Source organism: Aphelocoma coerulescens, chromosome 1 (genome assembly GCF_041296385.1).
Source record: "Aphelocoma coerulescens isolate FSJ_1873_10779 chromosome 1, UR_Acoe_1.0, whole genome shotgun sequence".
NCBI classification, from domain to species: domain Eukaryota; kingdom Metazoa; phylum Chordata; class Aves; order Passeriformes; family Corvidae; genus Aphelocoma; species Aphelocoma coerulescens.
Genome location: NC_091013.1, coordinates 101,242,891 through 101,258,491, shown reverse-complemented (window position 1 = coordinate 101,258,491; position 15,601 = coordinate 101,242,891). Strand labels below are relative to the sequence as shown.

At 35.2% G+C, this 15,601-nt stretch overlaps 1 protein-coding gene across 11 annotated transcripts in view; it reads left to right on the top strand.

Moving 5' to 3' along the window:
- ABI3BP (ABI family member 3 binding protein) overlaps nucleotides 1-15,601 on the top strand; it is a 146,737-nt gene that overhangs the window by 38,561 nt on the left and 92,575 nt on the right. For all 11 annotated transcript variants that reach the window (XM_069021582.1, XM_069021575.1, XM_069021572.1 and 8 more), the window contains exons 5-10: nucleotides 2,710-2,891; nucleotides 5,876-5,937; nucleotides 11,120-11,171; nucleotides 11,529-11,591; nucleotides 12,618-12,713; nucleotides 13,036-13,113. In XM_069021582.1, the coding sequence (XP_068877683.1) occupies nucleotides 2,710-2,891; nucleotides 5,876-5,937; nucleotides 11,120-11,171; nucleotides 11,529-11,591; nucleotides 12,618-12,713; nucleotides 13,036-13,113 (533 nt within the window). The remainder of the gene's footprint in view (nucleotides 1-2,709; nucleotides 2,892-5,875; nucleotides 5,938-11,119; nucleotides 11,172-11,528; nucleotides 11,592-12,617; nucleotides 12,714-13,035; nucleotides 13,114-15,601) is intronic.

Here is a 15,601-nt window from a genome sequence, read left to right as displayed (position 1 = left end):
AAATTCAATCACTACAGTGTTCTCAGGCAGACACAGAAATTGCATTTTTTTTGGCAGTTTGTTGGTCTGGTTTAACAATGAGTTGTTGTTCTTTGATGACAAAACTTGGCATTTCTGAATTTTTACTCTATAAACATATGATTGCATTTACCCAAAAGCACATGTAGATATTTAGATATTTTTAATAGTCAAATTATTGTGACCTGCAAATTGTTAAATGGAACTTCATTTTTATTGCTTTTTATTGAAATGGTTGAGGAAATTCTGTCATCACAGTCAGTGTTTTTAGTACTCGCAATGGCAAGTTTCCACTGAAATAATTATACCCTTGGTGAAGTTTTTATAGGCTTGGAAACCTTGGAGTTGAGAGCACATTTCTTCTATGCTGTGTGTTTCTCTTTCTAATGGCACAGTTTGGCACAATTATGAAAATCTTATTTTCAGATTTTATAATAGTCTTGAATTTAAGTGAAAGATGGGGGTGGGGGGTTGTTGTGCAAGTGTTCTTGGTATTTTAATTCATGTTAGAGTGAAGGAAATTTCAGGTGTGGAACAGCATTAAAAAGTAGAACATTTTCACAGAAGCAAGTGGGAACAGCCACTTAAAAGTCTATTCATTATCAACAAGTTTTAGTGGTTTTTTTCTCCTCATTTCTGATGCAGATGTTCTTTCAGATTGTTCAATAACTGAACTGATTCAGTTTACTCTTTTTTCCATCACATACAATCACTTTATTTCTATCCTATTGGACTAAAACAGGTAGGAAAAGGTAAGGATGAAGATGAAAACTAATGAAAATTCCTCTTTCAGGCAAGGGAAGAAGGTGACTATTTCCACTTAAATTCACATTTGATATCTATACTTATTCCAAATCCCATCCCAAAAGACTGTATGGGGCCCAGTAAGAGGAATTTGTGTTAAAGATTGAATTTGTTTATTAAAGTTACATTTTTTGCAAGTCAGTGACAGGGAGTTCAAGTAAGCTTTTCCTGTTGGTTAATGTCTATGTGACTACACACAAATGGATTAAGAGGATAAGTAGAAGAAATTTTCCTTCTTTTAATGTTGCCAATAATTGATTTTTTAAAATGTTCTTTGTCAGTTTAACTGAGAGTTAGGTCTTTTATTTGACATTTGATCAGATCACAGCCCACAGAAGTAAGGAGCCAGATTATTCCTTGGTAGTCCTGGAACTGAGAGAGGATATTCACTACTTGTCTTTCTTTTTAATTCCTGTTTTTTTCCTTTCCTTTTCAAAGTAGTACAGTTAATGAAGTTATTTGAGCCAACATAAATACTGATTTTGTAACCTGGTGAAGTACCCAAATGAGCAGAATTGTAGCAACTAAACCAGGAGAATCTATATTTTCGGTGCCAAGAAAACAAATTTGACAGTTATAAGATAAACTATGTAAACAAAGTGAACCATTATGTATGAAAATATTTTCCTTGAGTGATGCTTGCCTTGTCTTAGGTTGTGTTTTAGTAATGAAGTAGGAATTTCTGTGTACTCAACAGTCAGGTTTCATGTAAACTTCTGAAAGTGCTCTTCTGTAACTTTGGCAAAAGCAGCTTTATGCATTCACTGTATTAGATTTGGTCCACTAAGTAGTTTTAGAATGGACTTTTGAAGCCTTTTCAGTTGTTTAAGAACCCTTTTTTGGTTGGTTTGGGTTTTTTTAAGTTCTCTTCCTTTGTCTCTATACGTTTGTCTATATAATACCTGTAATAAATGTCACAACCTTGATTTGCAAGCTTTAAGTTGTTCTATTTAAGTGTGGCAAAATACAATTGGACTGAATTAATCCATTTTCAGATGATGTAAATGTGAGATAGATATGGATAATGGATATAAATTATTTGTTATGTGTAACAATTTTCAGTAATACTTGGATTAAAAAGTTGCCAAATCTCTCTGAGATTTGCTTTTCCAAAAACAGAAACCTCCACTCCATTCTGGGGTGATTCAGCACGTATCTTGAAAATGAGACTACAGTCAGCAGGGGAGTTCTTGTGTTGAAGCTCTCACCATTTCTACTGCCTTGTTTTTGATTGGTTAGCATTGCAGTCATACTTTTTTTGCAAGGGTGGTGCTCCTTGACAGAATTGGGTAATTTCTGTAGAAATGTTTTTGATTTCATAATCTGTTAGTATTCATCATGTTATTGATTTAAACTGCTGAAAGTAATGTCTTGGGTTTTTTTTTTTGTTTGAAGTGTGGGCAATACTTAACGGGATTTCTGAATGAGGAATGTGTTATACAAACAATGACTGTTACTGGTCTTCCCTGGAGAATGTTTTTGGACTAAGTTTGATGGGAACACCTTTCACTGGATGCAAATGGAAGATTTTGAGAAATAGTTGAGGCTTCTTGACTAGCAGAATTATGATTCAATTGACCAGTTCTGGCATATGTCGGAATCACAGGAACTGCTTGGAAAATGAGCTTGCACTTTGTGGGTAGAACCTCACACACACGGGTGTTTGTGAATGTCCTTTTGCTCTTTGAATGAAATTCCTAATGATGGGGTACATATATGTGGAATAAATGCTGGCTTTTTGATATTTGGTGACCATAGCGAGCCAGAAAGAACAAGAACAATATAACATTATTATTATTGTTGTTATTGTTATCGTTACTATTATTTCCTCACAGAAATGGTTATCATGAGTTCCTTTGTGTAGATCTATTTTTTTTCTCCGAGCAGGTTCTATACAGTTCGCTACAGAGAAAAAGGTAAAGACAAGAAATGGGTGTTTCAGCTCTGCCCAGCTACAGAGACAGTGATTGACAATCTGAAGCCAAACACACCTTATGAATTTGGAGTTAAAGACAATGTAGAGGATAGTATTTGGAGCAAGACTTTGAATCATAAGACAGTTCTCTCTAGTAAGTATTTGACAATAATTAATCAAATAGCTGCTGATTTTGACTGTATTTTTTCCTCTATTATGGTATTACTTAGAGTAAGCTGCTGATCAGGTTTTTATTGTTTAAATGCCATCCATTATGCTCCTACAAAATTCTTTTAGGAATTGCTGAAACTAGAAATATTTTGTTTTTGAAAACCTTCCATCTAGTCTTCCAAAAGTTGTTCTCTTATCATTGCAAATAGAGGATCTGAGGCAGGTTGGTAGAACTCTAATAGTGTTTAGCACAGATACACTTTAAGGGTTGAGTATGTAAATTTTTACTTCTGACTGGATTCTAAGCTTTTACCTTAGGCCATGAATAATAAGATGATCAACTAATGAACTAATGCATCAACCATGATCCAACTAATCCATTTACTTTCTTCCATCAACTAATATGAGTGATGGAAATTATTGGAGTTGTTGGAATCTCCTTTTATAACTGGATTTACATTGAAGCTGGTCTTCAAATTAGACAGGGCCTGTCCTACCTCAATGGGCCTGTTATGACTCCACTCGAAAGTTGAATTTGAAGCTAATTTTCAATCAAGTTATTATAAGGATTATGTCTGAAGCATGCAGTGTTGTGTATGCTTTTGTGTTTTCATGGAGGCAGTGTATTACTTCTCTGTCTGTCTGTCATATTGTAAGGTTCCTCTAAGTCCCAAGACAATGTAGGAAAAGTGAGGTCAAATTAACCCTTGTAAAAACATGTACTGCTGAAAGAATCACTCATACCTGTAGAGGAAATAAGCATCAGCAGAGTTTTCCTCCTTTTAATGAAAGGAAGAGAGGACTTAACAGAGATTATCCAATTTGTTTTGTTTTCCTCAAACATTTGTGTAAATATATTTCTGAACATGATGTTGGTCAGAAGATGCTGCAAACTCCTATGATTACTATTTTTAGCTTGATTCAAAACATAAAGAATGGGAATTCTCACTAGAGAGCCTTATTCAAATGAGATTTTAAGCTGAAATTTAATTTGGTCTTCAATTTCAGCTTGTAGGTGAGTTACAGAGCTTAATACACTCGTGTAAAAGGGAGGGGAACAGTATAGTAGCTTGTAACACTGAAAAAACCTTCATAATCCCTAATAAAGAGCTTTGCTGGCCTTCATTATAAAGTACAAAGCTGTAACTTTGAAGCACCTGCCCAGTGTCCATAGAGCTGTTTTAGCAGTCCAGAATATGCTATACCACTGCTATACCATGAGCTTAAAGAGGATAATGGCGGTAACCTTTTCCCATACCTGATTCACAAAAAGCTCTGCTTCACAGCCTTAAAGATGTATTACCCAGGGGCTGATTTTTATTACATTTCAAACATCTTAAAGTCATCTTTAGAGCAAGTGCTGAAATATAGTTCAGCACTTAGAATAAGAGGGAATGAAGAGTGCAAAATGTTAATAGTTTGTTAATGTGTTCAAGACTAATCAAAACATCCACAAACATCAATACATTTTTTCTTTGTATGTAATATATTTCTAAATGGTCTTTCTTACAGACATTTTACATTTCTAATAGGCCAGGAGCATCATTCTTGTAAGTTTGTGGAGACCCACTGACTTTGGTTGAAAGATTCTTTCTTGTAAGAGTTCATATTCTATTTACATAAGATTTCTTTTGTCTAGACTGTAGACTTGTGTATTCAGTGGATGTTGCTGCAGCAACTAAATCCAGGGAGCTTGTGACTACCCTGCACGTCTACATTCTGGTCTATTGATAAAATATCTTCTAATCAGAAAACTGTCAGCACTTTCAGATTCAAGCCTTTCATATTTTCAGTATATAGCAGGTAGATACAGAAAATGTGGGGAGTAAACAGAGAGTGTATATTTATAATAAATGTATAACCAGATGCCTATATAGTTTATCAATCAACACAAACATACACTTCTTTTCTGTTCTAATTTCATGTCTTGTATCAACTCAATTTCTTCCCATATAGGGGAAGCATCTCAACAGAAACCAAACATCCTTCACCATAAATGTTCTTATTCCCACTGAAGAATATATAAGTTACTTGAAACTGAAAGTTCTTTTGAATGTTCCTGGATTTGTTGAATCCACAGGCCAAATTTTTGTCATATACTAACCATGTTGGGAGGGGCTGGGAGGAGAATCTGCTTTTAATTCATGATTTGAGAACACATGAAAGGCATGGCAAATGTTCAGCATTTATTTAACTGATTTTTGTCAGAAGAGATGAAAATAGCTTATTTCTGATCATCTTACCATGATTTTGTCATGAAGTCAGTGTGAAACTTCTGTTAGTTTTCCATTGAATTGAGGCCAACAGTAAGTCCTGTTCCTTAGAAGTATCAAGCACTTTGAAAGATTTTTTCCCAAATGAAATGTATCTCAATTGATATTTTTTAGAGTTGAAATTATTTTTCTACTTCTCATCTGTTTTGGATGGAATTTGAAAAAAATATGATAACATGTAACTTGACTCTTGTTTGCACACCCATCATTGCAAAGGCAGCAGAAAAGTGTAGATAGGTGGAAGATACAGAGAAAGTTTGAAGCATCATGCTAGAATCAAATAGGTGCTGAACAGAACCATTTCTTGACTTACTTAGCAGCTACATCACAAGAAACTTCTACTACTTAGAAACTCAGAGGAAAACCTAAGAGAAAAAATTTGGAGTTTAAATCTGTGGGTTACTTTGTTCATAGATTGAGATAAACAAAACCATTAACAAAACAAGAAGAGTACATTTCATTTCCTTGCTGTCAAAATGTGAAGAGAAGGCCTTGCATCTGCATCTATTAATGGATCTGAAGACACAGGACAAAAACATTTTTCCATTATGTGTTTTTATACAGGCTTTGAATTAAGCCTCCTAACTTTCCTAGCTGCCAAAAAAAAAAAAAAGGTGAATAAACTTGGTTTGCTTTGCTTTGGACAAAACAAAAAAATAATTATGTGTATTTATTTATCTTTCTGTCAAAACAGGTAAAAAAGTAAATGGGCAACTCCAGAATATGTACAAGTTGGTACCCAATTCCCAAACACAGGTATGCAAAACAGTCTCTTTTTTTTATACCTGATTCATATTTCATATGATCAAATTTTTTATTTTCTGTTTCACTACAGTGAGAAAGACATTATCAAGGCCAAGAATTGCCAATATAGAAAACAATCTGTTAAATGCACTGTATAGAAAAATGTTTAAATATGTGGATGGACAAAATAACTGAGAACTGCAACTAAGATGATTACATACACTTATTCCAATCTATCAAAGATGAATTTGATGGTTTCCATGTGTAGATTCCAAACTTAAGATTGCCTTATTCCTTTGTAGTAGTCAGGTTTGTTAACCTGTGATATTTCTTGTGATCAGTTAACCTTGGGATAACTTGGTGATATGATTTTATAGAGTCATTTTGTATATACTCAGGTCTTCTAAATTAGTCATCCCATTGAATTCACTGATAGTTCCCATATATGAGGCAAGTGTTTGCAGAACCAGAGGACACCAGAAAGGGCAATTTAATCAAGTTTGCTAGGCTGTCCATTAAATTTTTTATGTGGCATGGTAGAATTTTTTATTTTGTCCAAAAATTGATAATTTGTATAAATAAATAATTAATTTTTCTTAACCTCACCTGACTTTTTTTCATAAACACAAACAAGCATGGATGGATTTCATTTGATTTTGGATTCATGTACACAGGTACTTTTTTCTTCCAAGAGCTGAAGCAGAAATGAAGGCTCTCTAGACTGAGCCAGCTAGTGGGTTTTAATACAGTGAAAAATAGACATTTTAATCATAACTTCTAAGCATTACCCGTTCTAGTATGAGATTAATTTGGTTTCTTTATATTTCCTTTTCTTGTTTTTTCATCAAAGTGCAAGTTTCAGCATCTAATATTCTGGAGGATTTTTTTTGTTCTGCTTCTTTTTAAGTTACTATCCCTGTGGTAGACTATAGGATAACTTCCCAAGAAAAATTGTAGAAATTCGTCTTACTTTAGAGACTTTAAAGGGTTAACTCATGATTATTACTCAATTATTACAAGAGAATAACCCATTCTTCACAATTCTCTTCTGTCTCAGATTTTCCAAGTGTTTTCATGGTAGGAAATGATAATGTATGGTTTCTCACTGTTTGTTTTTCATATTTCAGAATATTATAAATGGTCTGTAATTACCAGACCTTGAATTCCTTCAGGAATCAAACCATAATTCATTAAATAAATTTTCTTCTATGTATAATTAGGTATGCATAGAATCATAGATTCATTAAGATTGGAAAAGACCTTTAAGTTCCTCAAGTCCAGCTGCTAACCCAGCACCACCATCATGTTTATCATCAAATCATGTCCTCAAGTGCCATAGCCACACTTTTTTTGACACTTCCAGGCATGATGACTCCACCACTTCCCTGGGCAGTGATTTCCAATGCTTGACACCCCTTTCTGTGAAAATGGGTTTTCCTAATATCTGATCTAAACCTCCCCAGTGCAACTTGAGGCCATTTCCACTCATTTAGGGCAGTAATACTTCAATTATTGCATCATATATAGAGTTAGATTGGTACAATGCCTAGGTTATAGGAAAGATAATTATGCCTTGCATTCAAGAGAAAATGCTTTATTTGTGAGTAATAGGAATCCAGTTGGTGAGATATTCAGGAGGGTGCTCATCTCATTATGTTGATGAAGCCAACTTTACTGTTCTTCACCTTGGTCCCATAAGTGTCTTTAAAGTTACACAGGACTGCCCAAGATCAGGTAGTTCATTCTGGGATATGGAGTGCAAGCTGAGGTCCTTTGCTCCTCTCAGCAAACGCTCTGTGCCAGAACCCTGACTGTTACACTGCTTCTGTGGAAGTAGGGATTCTATTTATGTGGGAGAAGTTCTGAGAAAGTGAGTGAAAACAGTTTTGCAAATATTTGCACAGCACAAGTATGGAAGGAGGACTAGAGCCAACATCTAGTCTTTTTTGTGATCTTCACAGGGCTTAGCTCCAGAGCAGTACTGCTTTATCACCCTCCACAGAAATATCATGAAAGCATTCCATAGATTATTCTAAAAGTTCTCTTATCCTTCTCACTTCAGTGGTGCAAAAAGCCAAAAAGCAGATAGTTTACGTTGTTCTTTCAGTTTCCACAGCGCTAGGTGGGGTATGTTTCAGTGGCGCAATCAGGTCATCGACACAAAGCCAGAATGAGCATTATTTAGGCCAAGTTTGTTTATGCTTTATTTTGCTCCAAAGACACAAATGACTCATATCAACATGGTCCTAACTCTTCTCTGTAAGGACATTTTTAAAGGCTGTTTATTAAAACAATGTTATCAGCCCATCTAGTCATTTGCCCTTTCAACATCAGTCACATATCATCTTGTGTTTCTTTTGGCAGTTTCATCCTTTAAGTTTGTCTAAGCTCCTGGGGCTGTGTGAGCAGCAATTAATGAGAGTGTGGAAGAAAAGAAGTGCTCTAGGGATGGTCATTCTTCTTCCCTTCATAAACAATGGGTAGTGGGAGAGCAGAGAAAATGCATTAGAAATTTATTTCCTCTTCTGTCTGGTTAAGTTCCTCTAATTTCATAATGTCAGCCTGGAAGGTGGGGTCCTCCCCAGTTTTTCCAGCCAAAGAGGATTGTTAGCTTCTACTACTTGTTAAACTCTAGAGTAAAACCTTCCTGCTCTTCCAAAACTTATTCAATCCAGACCAACCATGATCCCTCCTTGAAGAGTCTCTTACGTGCATGCCAGTTAGTTTTGGCATTTTGAAGTGTCAGAATATAACAGAGAAGGAAGGGAAGGAAGGGAAGGAAGGGAAGGAAATGAAGGGAGGGAAGGAGGAAGGAAGGAAGGAAGGAAGGAAGGAAGGAAGGAAGGAAGGAAGGAAGGAAGGAAGGAAGGAAGGAAGGAAGGAAGGAAGGAAGGAAGGAAGGAAGGAAGGAAGGAAGGAAGGAAGGAAGGAAGGAAGGAAGGAAGGAAGGAAGGAAGGAAGGAAGGAAGGAAGGATAGAAAGAACGAATGAGCAAGGGTCTCTTAAAGCAATGTTGCCATGTGCTGTTTCACAGAATGCTTGAGATTTGCAATCCTGTAAGCAATGTGCTGTAGGTATATGGTCACAAGTTAAGATTCCTGATCTGTGGTATAATTTACATCCCTGATTTTCCTCTGAAGATAAGGAATAACTTATTTGCCATCTTCTTTCATGATGGCAACAATTGTTTTAATAACTAATGTTCCTAATGCCTATATGCTTATATTCTCTCTCTGAAAAATATGGTTGATAGCGCCATTCCTACAGATGATGGGCTGATGTTTCCAAAATAGTTTGTATAAGTAGTAAATTTTACTAGACCTAGGAATATCTAAAGTAGTCACATTTTGGAAACTGAGAGGAAAGCTTTGACAATATGGGTAGATTTCAACTGGAGCTGTTACAGATATGTGAAGGTGAGCAGTCTAATTATAGCAGCTGGGGAACATGGATTTCATGTCAATTATTCATTCTTGGTTGAAAAACTAAATTTTTAATGTATTTAAATGTATTTGGCATTTTTATGTTGCTAACATTGTAGCCATCCATTATTCAACAAAGAAAGGATGCTCTTGTCAATATAAGAATTGTTTACTAATAAAAAGGTTGATAATAATTATGATTAGAAGTTCTGCAGTAGAGGTTACACAATTGCTCACTACAGCTTCAGAGCTGTTTATTGATTGTAAAGCTTCTGATGAGAAATACAATAAAATGAACACCTTCTTCTAATAAATGTGTTCCATCCTGTTTGTTAGTCACAGGAACAAGAGGGCTACTTTAAAAGCAGATCATCTACAAAGCAATTTTTTCTCCAGAAGACAAAATGGAAACGTAAAACTTGCTAACAATAAAGAAAAAATAAAGAAGGAAGATTTTTTTCTATCCTCATATAATGACAATGATTGAAACCTTCACTTAGTTTAAGACCATGTTCACACCAATGCAAAACTGTTATTAGGTAGCAGACAGTAATGGCTTTTGTAGAGTAAGTAGCCTCCATCCATTTCCCCAAGGAAATGTCCATCTTACTAGTGGAGATTGGCCTTTTTTCCAGCTTTTTAAACTTTGGTATGTGTTTAAGGTGTACCCAACCATTGTTTTTAAAGCTTTTCAGAAGTATTTAGAATAGAACAAAAATACCTATCCTTAGGTAAATGATTGGCACTTTGTCATCAAATGCTGACTTTTCATGCAGATGTTCTTTCACGTGAAGTAGACCAGATGTCATAAAGTGCAAAATTAACATTACCTGATTCTGATTAGAGCAGAATATATTTAGCATGGAAGGTGATTGTCAGAGTTGTTTTCTTTCTTGTAATTCAGATATAAGTAAAAAAATCCCCCTTTAATGTATTTGGCATTTTTATATTGCTAGCATTACAGTCTACCTTCTCTCATCACTTGACTGTATTATTAAGCTTTCAGAATTTGTTCATAATGCTCATTTTTTTGTTATCAGCTGTTTTCTTGCTTTTAATAACTGTGGGGTCCATTCATGTGTTCCTTTTTTTTTTTTGTGGTATTAATATAATGGAATATTCACTTTCAGGCAAGAAGTAATCTGGGTCAAAGAGAAGTGAACAACAGAGCAGTCCAAGTATTTAGCATAAAAATATAAGAAGCACGTGAGTGGCTGACCACTTGTGCTTTAGAAACAATCCCACTAAACAAAATTACTCTGAGTTAATCTACTTTAATCAGGCTATGCACCCAAGAGTGCTGATGGTTTACAAACGTGCACCTGGTTCTGGAATAGTCTATGTTCTAAATATAGTATTCCTGAGAATATATGTCTATCCTGTGACCAAATTGTTATTGCATACGTTTCAGATGTTTTGCTGTAGTTAAATGTCAGCTTTTCTTAGCATTCTGGACTACTCCCCAGTGAGTGCTCCAGAGATCCTTAAGAGAAAAAAGAACTGGGGCTTCCTAAGATGTCAAATACTGTGTTTTTATTAAGCAAAACATCTCAAGCTGAGAGAAAGAGATCAAAATGCAATATTACCACACTAACCCGTGGGAACTGAAGCAATAGCATAACCATCAGGGGCCAGGGCCAGAGCCATATCCAGTGTTAACTTGGGACAGGCGTGGTATTGGATTAGAACCCTCTATTTTTATTACTCAGTCCAATTACTATTATGGCAGTTATCCCAAGGCACTACTTTTATCTTTTTTTCTCTTTTTTCAGATTATATTCAGTGATAATAAGAAGTTGGTCCCTGTCACAATAATCAAACAAAGTAAGTTTGTGAATTTTTTAAAGTTTATTCTCCTAATCTGCAAGAGTAATTTGATATTAAAATGAGTGTCAGGGCAATGGGATGGCCTGCAGCTGGCCCTATAATAACATAAGCATAGAATGTCAGTTTCACCAAAATTGATATGCCAGGGGAAAAAGGTGTAGAAGAAACACAGTTTGCAGTCTCTTAAACTGAATGTAAATACAGAAAAGATTAGGATGGTGTTCTCATCTGCAAATATTGAGGAAATATTGAGGAAATATTTTTAGAATGCTGATGTTTGTTTCTGGTGTGGTTCTATTTCTTATTTTGAGGCTTTTAAAATTAGCTTCTAATCTCCCTGTGTTGTCTCCACAGTCATTCAAAATCGGACGCAGTCAAAAGCACCAGATAGTTCTTCTCTCCCAGGAGCAATATTAGGTGACTAGAAGATATTTTTATTGTTTTTCTTAACCCTTGGTTGAAACTTCAAATTGTGCAAATGCTTTTAATTTTCTTGATCTTAATAGTTTTTCCTTGTATGTCAAAGGGTATTTTGCAGCTGGTTCAGACAGTATTTGTTATATTTTATGGTGGTACAGATGGTTCAAGAGTGTTGTAGCTTAAGTGAAACAGAATCATCTTATTGACACTGGATTTAAAAGAAGACACTGTCACTGTTTAAGGCAAGGACTTCTTTCATACTTCAAGTGAAGTTCTATGGCAAAGATCTTGTTGAGATGAGGGATTTTTCTTACTGGGCTTTTAAGGTAGCACAGTAACATCCCATCTACAGTCACAAACCTGATATATTAAACTACAGAAATCTTGCAATTAGAATTTGTTGTTAGATCTCAGGGCATTACTGTTTCCCTCCAAGCCATTCAGTTTCATGCTTTATGTTCGTTTGACCTATAAGAATACACAATATTGGCTTAGAACATAAAAACGGGAGAAAGTCTGTCAGATAGTGCTCAGTGTGGTGAACGACTGGTCTGCCTGAAATAGCCATGAAAGGCTCACTGCATCATGCACCTTGTGACCAATTTATTCCTGAATTTATTGCTTAGTCCTTTATAAATGGAAATATTTTCTATGACTGCCTAACTTTGGCTTAAGTTTTCTTTGTGTGAGTCTCAGTGTATTGATACGAATCAAACACACACCATCTGGTTTTGAGCCTGCTTGGCCCACCAGACAGCATGTCCCATTATCTGTGATGCTGCAGTGTTCCAGTATTGAATGGTTTTCAACTCTGATAAGTCATGAAATAGTGGTAATAGAAGGAGTGGTGTAAAGGGGAAAGAGCACCAAATGGGAGAGATAATTACAGGCTAGAACAAACTCATTTCCCAGATACTCAGACTAAACTGCCAGTAGTTCAGTAGTAGTTGCTCACGTTTCTCAGAGAGCAGACTGTGTGTTTTCATCTCTTCTGGAATTAATGGCACACATCTTTCTCTGTAGTGCACCTCATTGTTCCAGGTCTCAACGAAAGTCAGCAGAAACTTCCTCCTCTCCTGACAATAGATGACATACCTCAAGCATCCAGGAAAAAACTGGGTAAGCAGAAATGCTAGGCAAACAAAAAACACTGAAAACCATTTTGCACTGTGAAAATAATGATTCATAAGTCATTAAATCCTTGCCGTAAATTTTATTTTTGAAGTATCTTTTAATGAACAGAACAAAACCAAAAATTCATGTGTTTAACATAGCTTGTAGTGATTGTGCAGTGGAAGTTCATTGGGTCCTAAAGGCACTCAGCTTTCCACATTTATCAATGTTGGCTTACTAAGTCAAACTAAAGTGGGACAGGAATAAATCTGTGGTAAAAGAGAGCAGATACATCCTTGTAATTACTCTCTAATGTCTGTTCTTTTAGCTAAGAATGAAACTGGAATATGGCCTGCTGAATCCAAAACACCAGAAGTTCAAGAAATCTCCCCACAGTCCCTTCCAGGTAATGAAAATTCTGTTTTTAGAAACTCTGTGGAATATCTTTGCCAAATATATAAACTAAAATTAAACACATCTTTGTGCTGCTTAATCTACAGTTAAAATAGTGGTTGGAAAACAGGAGGATAATGGCTGAACTGGCAAGGAGTGGTAATGTGAATAAAAATCTCAATCTAATTTTGGAGGAAAGTTTCAGGTGACATAACTGTTAAGTTTATAAAACTAAGAATTAGGACCATATCTTTGTGGGGTGATGGATGCCTTGAAATTGTGAAAAATGGCAAAATGAGTTTTTTTGTGATGCACGTTTAGATTCTGACTTTAATGAAATAAATATAATATATAAATATATATTATATTATAAATATAATATAATAAATATAAATATATAAAGAAGAAAATTAAGGATAAGAACATGATTGTTTGAAATGGATGTGTGAGGTTTAGACAGAACAGTGAAAAGCTCTACTTCGGGGGTGCAGAAGATGACATCACAATGTTCCATTTCAGTTCAGGTCTGAACATATTAATCTTAACCACATTCTCCCTGTGGACTTACTGGTCCTATTAATGTAAATACATGTGAAAGGAATATAACATTTGATCCTAGGCTATGTGTCTGTGAAATATATATTAACTTGCATATTTGGAAGATTGAAGTTTTTTGTCATCTATTCAGGGCTGAAAAAATACCACTTATTTAAAAGGGTGTAGTAAGATGCTGCTTTTGACTGTTCAAAAATGTAAAGTAAAATTTTAAATACTGAAAGATTTACTGCCTCCATTTGCTCAGGAAGCAAATTAGTGTAACATAGACTACTTTATGAATTTGTATGACAAGTACAGTTCTATATTTTAACATTTTTAGTATGGGTGGGGAAAAGGATTGGAAAGAGCTGAATTGTTCAGAGTCAAATGATGAAGATTAACATTTCACCCACTTTATTGACCCACATTTCAGAATCGTTTAAGAAGGCATATGCCTATCTTCATTTTCTGTAGTCTGGCTCTAATCCTGTAACTGAGTCTGAAGTCTTGATTCTGCTGTCACAAGAGACAATAGCTGGCTTCTGCCAACTTCTTTGCTGAAAAGAAGGGATGCTTGAACTGTGGCAAGAATTTAAAATTAAAAAGGAATTTATGGGAAAAATGACCAAAGGTTTGCTTTGGTTTGGTTTAGCCATCTTATGTGATCTTGCTGGCATTACTCTATCCTATCTATCACGTCTTTCCTGGCTGGCTGAAGTGGTGTAGCATGTGATTTCTTTGACATCACACAATTCATGCAGATACTGCCCTTAAATATGACCGTGTTTATTTTATTCCTTAAATATATAAAAAATGCTATGCTTAACTTCATCACACCATCTTAGTCTTAAAAAAAAAAACAGAATAAAAAACCCTCCCAATGACTACATAGGGAATTAAAAAGGTGTGGGGCAAAGAACTGCAGCAAAATCATGTAAGCATTGACAACAACCTTTCAGACTAACAGCTCCATCTTTTTTATGTTTTTTTCCTGGGAAAATGTTTGAAGAATTTCATTTTCTACTCAATAGATAACTGTATTTACCAAATTCTACTTTAAACCATCCATTCCTTTCTGCAAAACCTTCAGATGGATAGCTCTTTTCTGTTCATCCTAAATATTAAGAGGAAAAAAAAATGATGCTTCTTCACAAGAATTTATTATCGAAGGATGCATTGAAAATGTATGGATGCTTTTTAGAAAGCCCTAAGCAGTCTTTTTATGTTGTTTGATTGGTTTGTTTTCTCTTATAGTTGAAGGTCTCTTGTGGAGTTAAGTTTTGTGGCTATGTTGCTAGATTATTTTCCTTGTTCAAGTAACTGCTGTTTAAGAACTGGCAATCTGCAAGTATATTTTCTAGAACTTTGCCATTTTTTTGAAAGTGAGAACTGAATAAATTTAAATGGTTGGTTTCCATCAGAATCCATGTCCTCAAATCCTAGCCCTCAAGCTTGGATTCATCTTATCCAAATGTATCATTCCTTGTGACAGAATGTATTGGTCGGTCAGGTAAAGAGTGTGAGATGTGGCACCTGGGGAGGAGAGCGTTGGTTCATTCCATTTCCTTTCCTTTGTGCTCTGTAATTATATTTGTGTACCAGCATGTAGAATTTCTAACCATGTCTAGACATAGCACAGAATTGTATTTTTATGAAGTTGGGATAGTGTGTCATTATAGTGGTAATAATTGGCAAGTACTGTATTTCCTTGTAACAATTAAGTAACAATTTTTTATAACTAAACACATTGCTGTCACACCAATAATTACTGAAATATTTAGAATAATTTTCATTTTCCATTTCAAGCATCCTTTGTGGTTTTGCTTCTGTTTCTTTAAAAAAAAAAAAAAAAAAGTGGTGACCATTCCTTTCAGATATTTGTTGATCTCAGCACCAGTGCCTCATGTTAGAGTATGTCACACTATTTACATTAAAAATGTATCCATTATGGTTGCAGTCTTTCA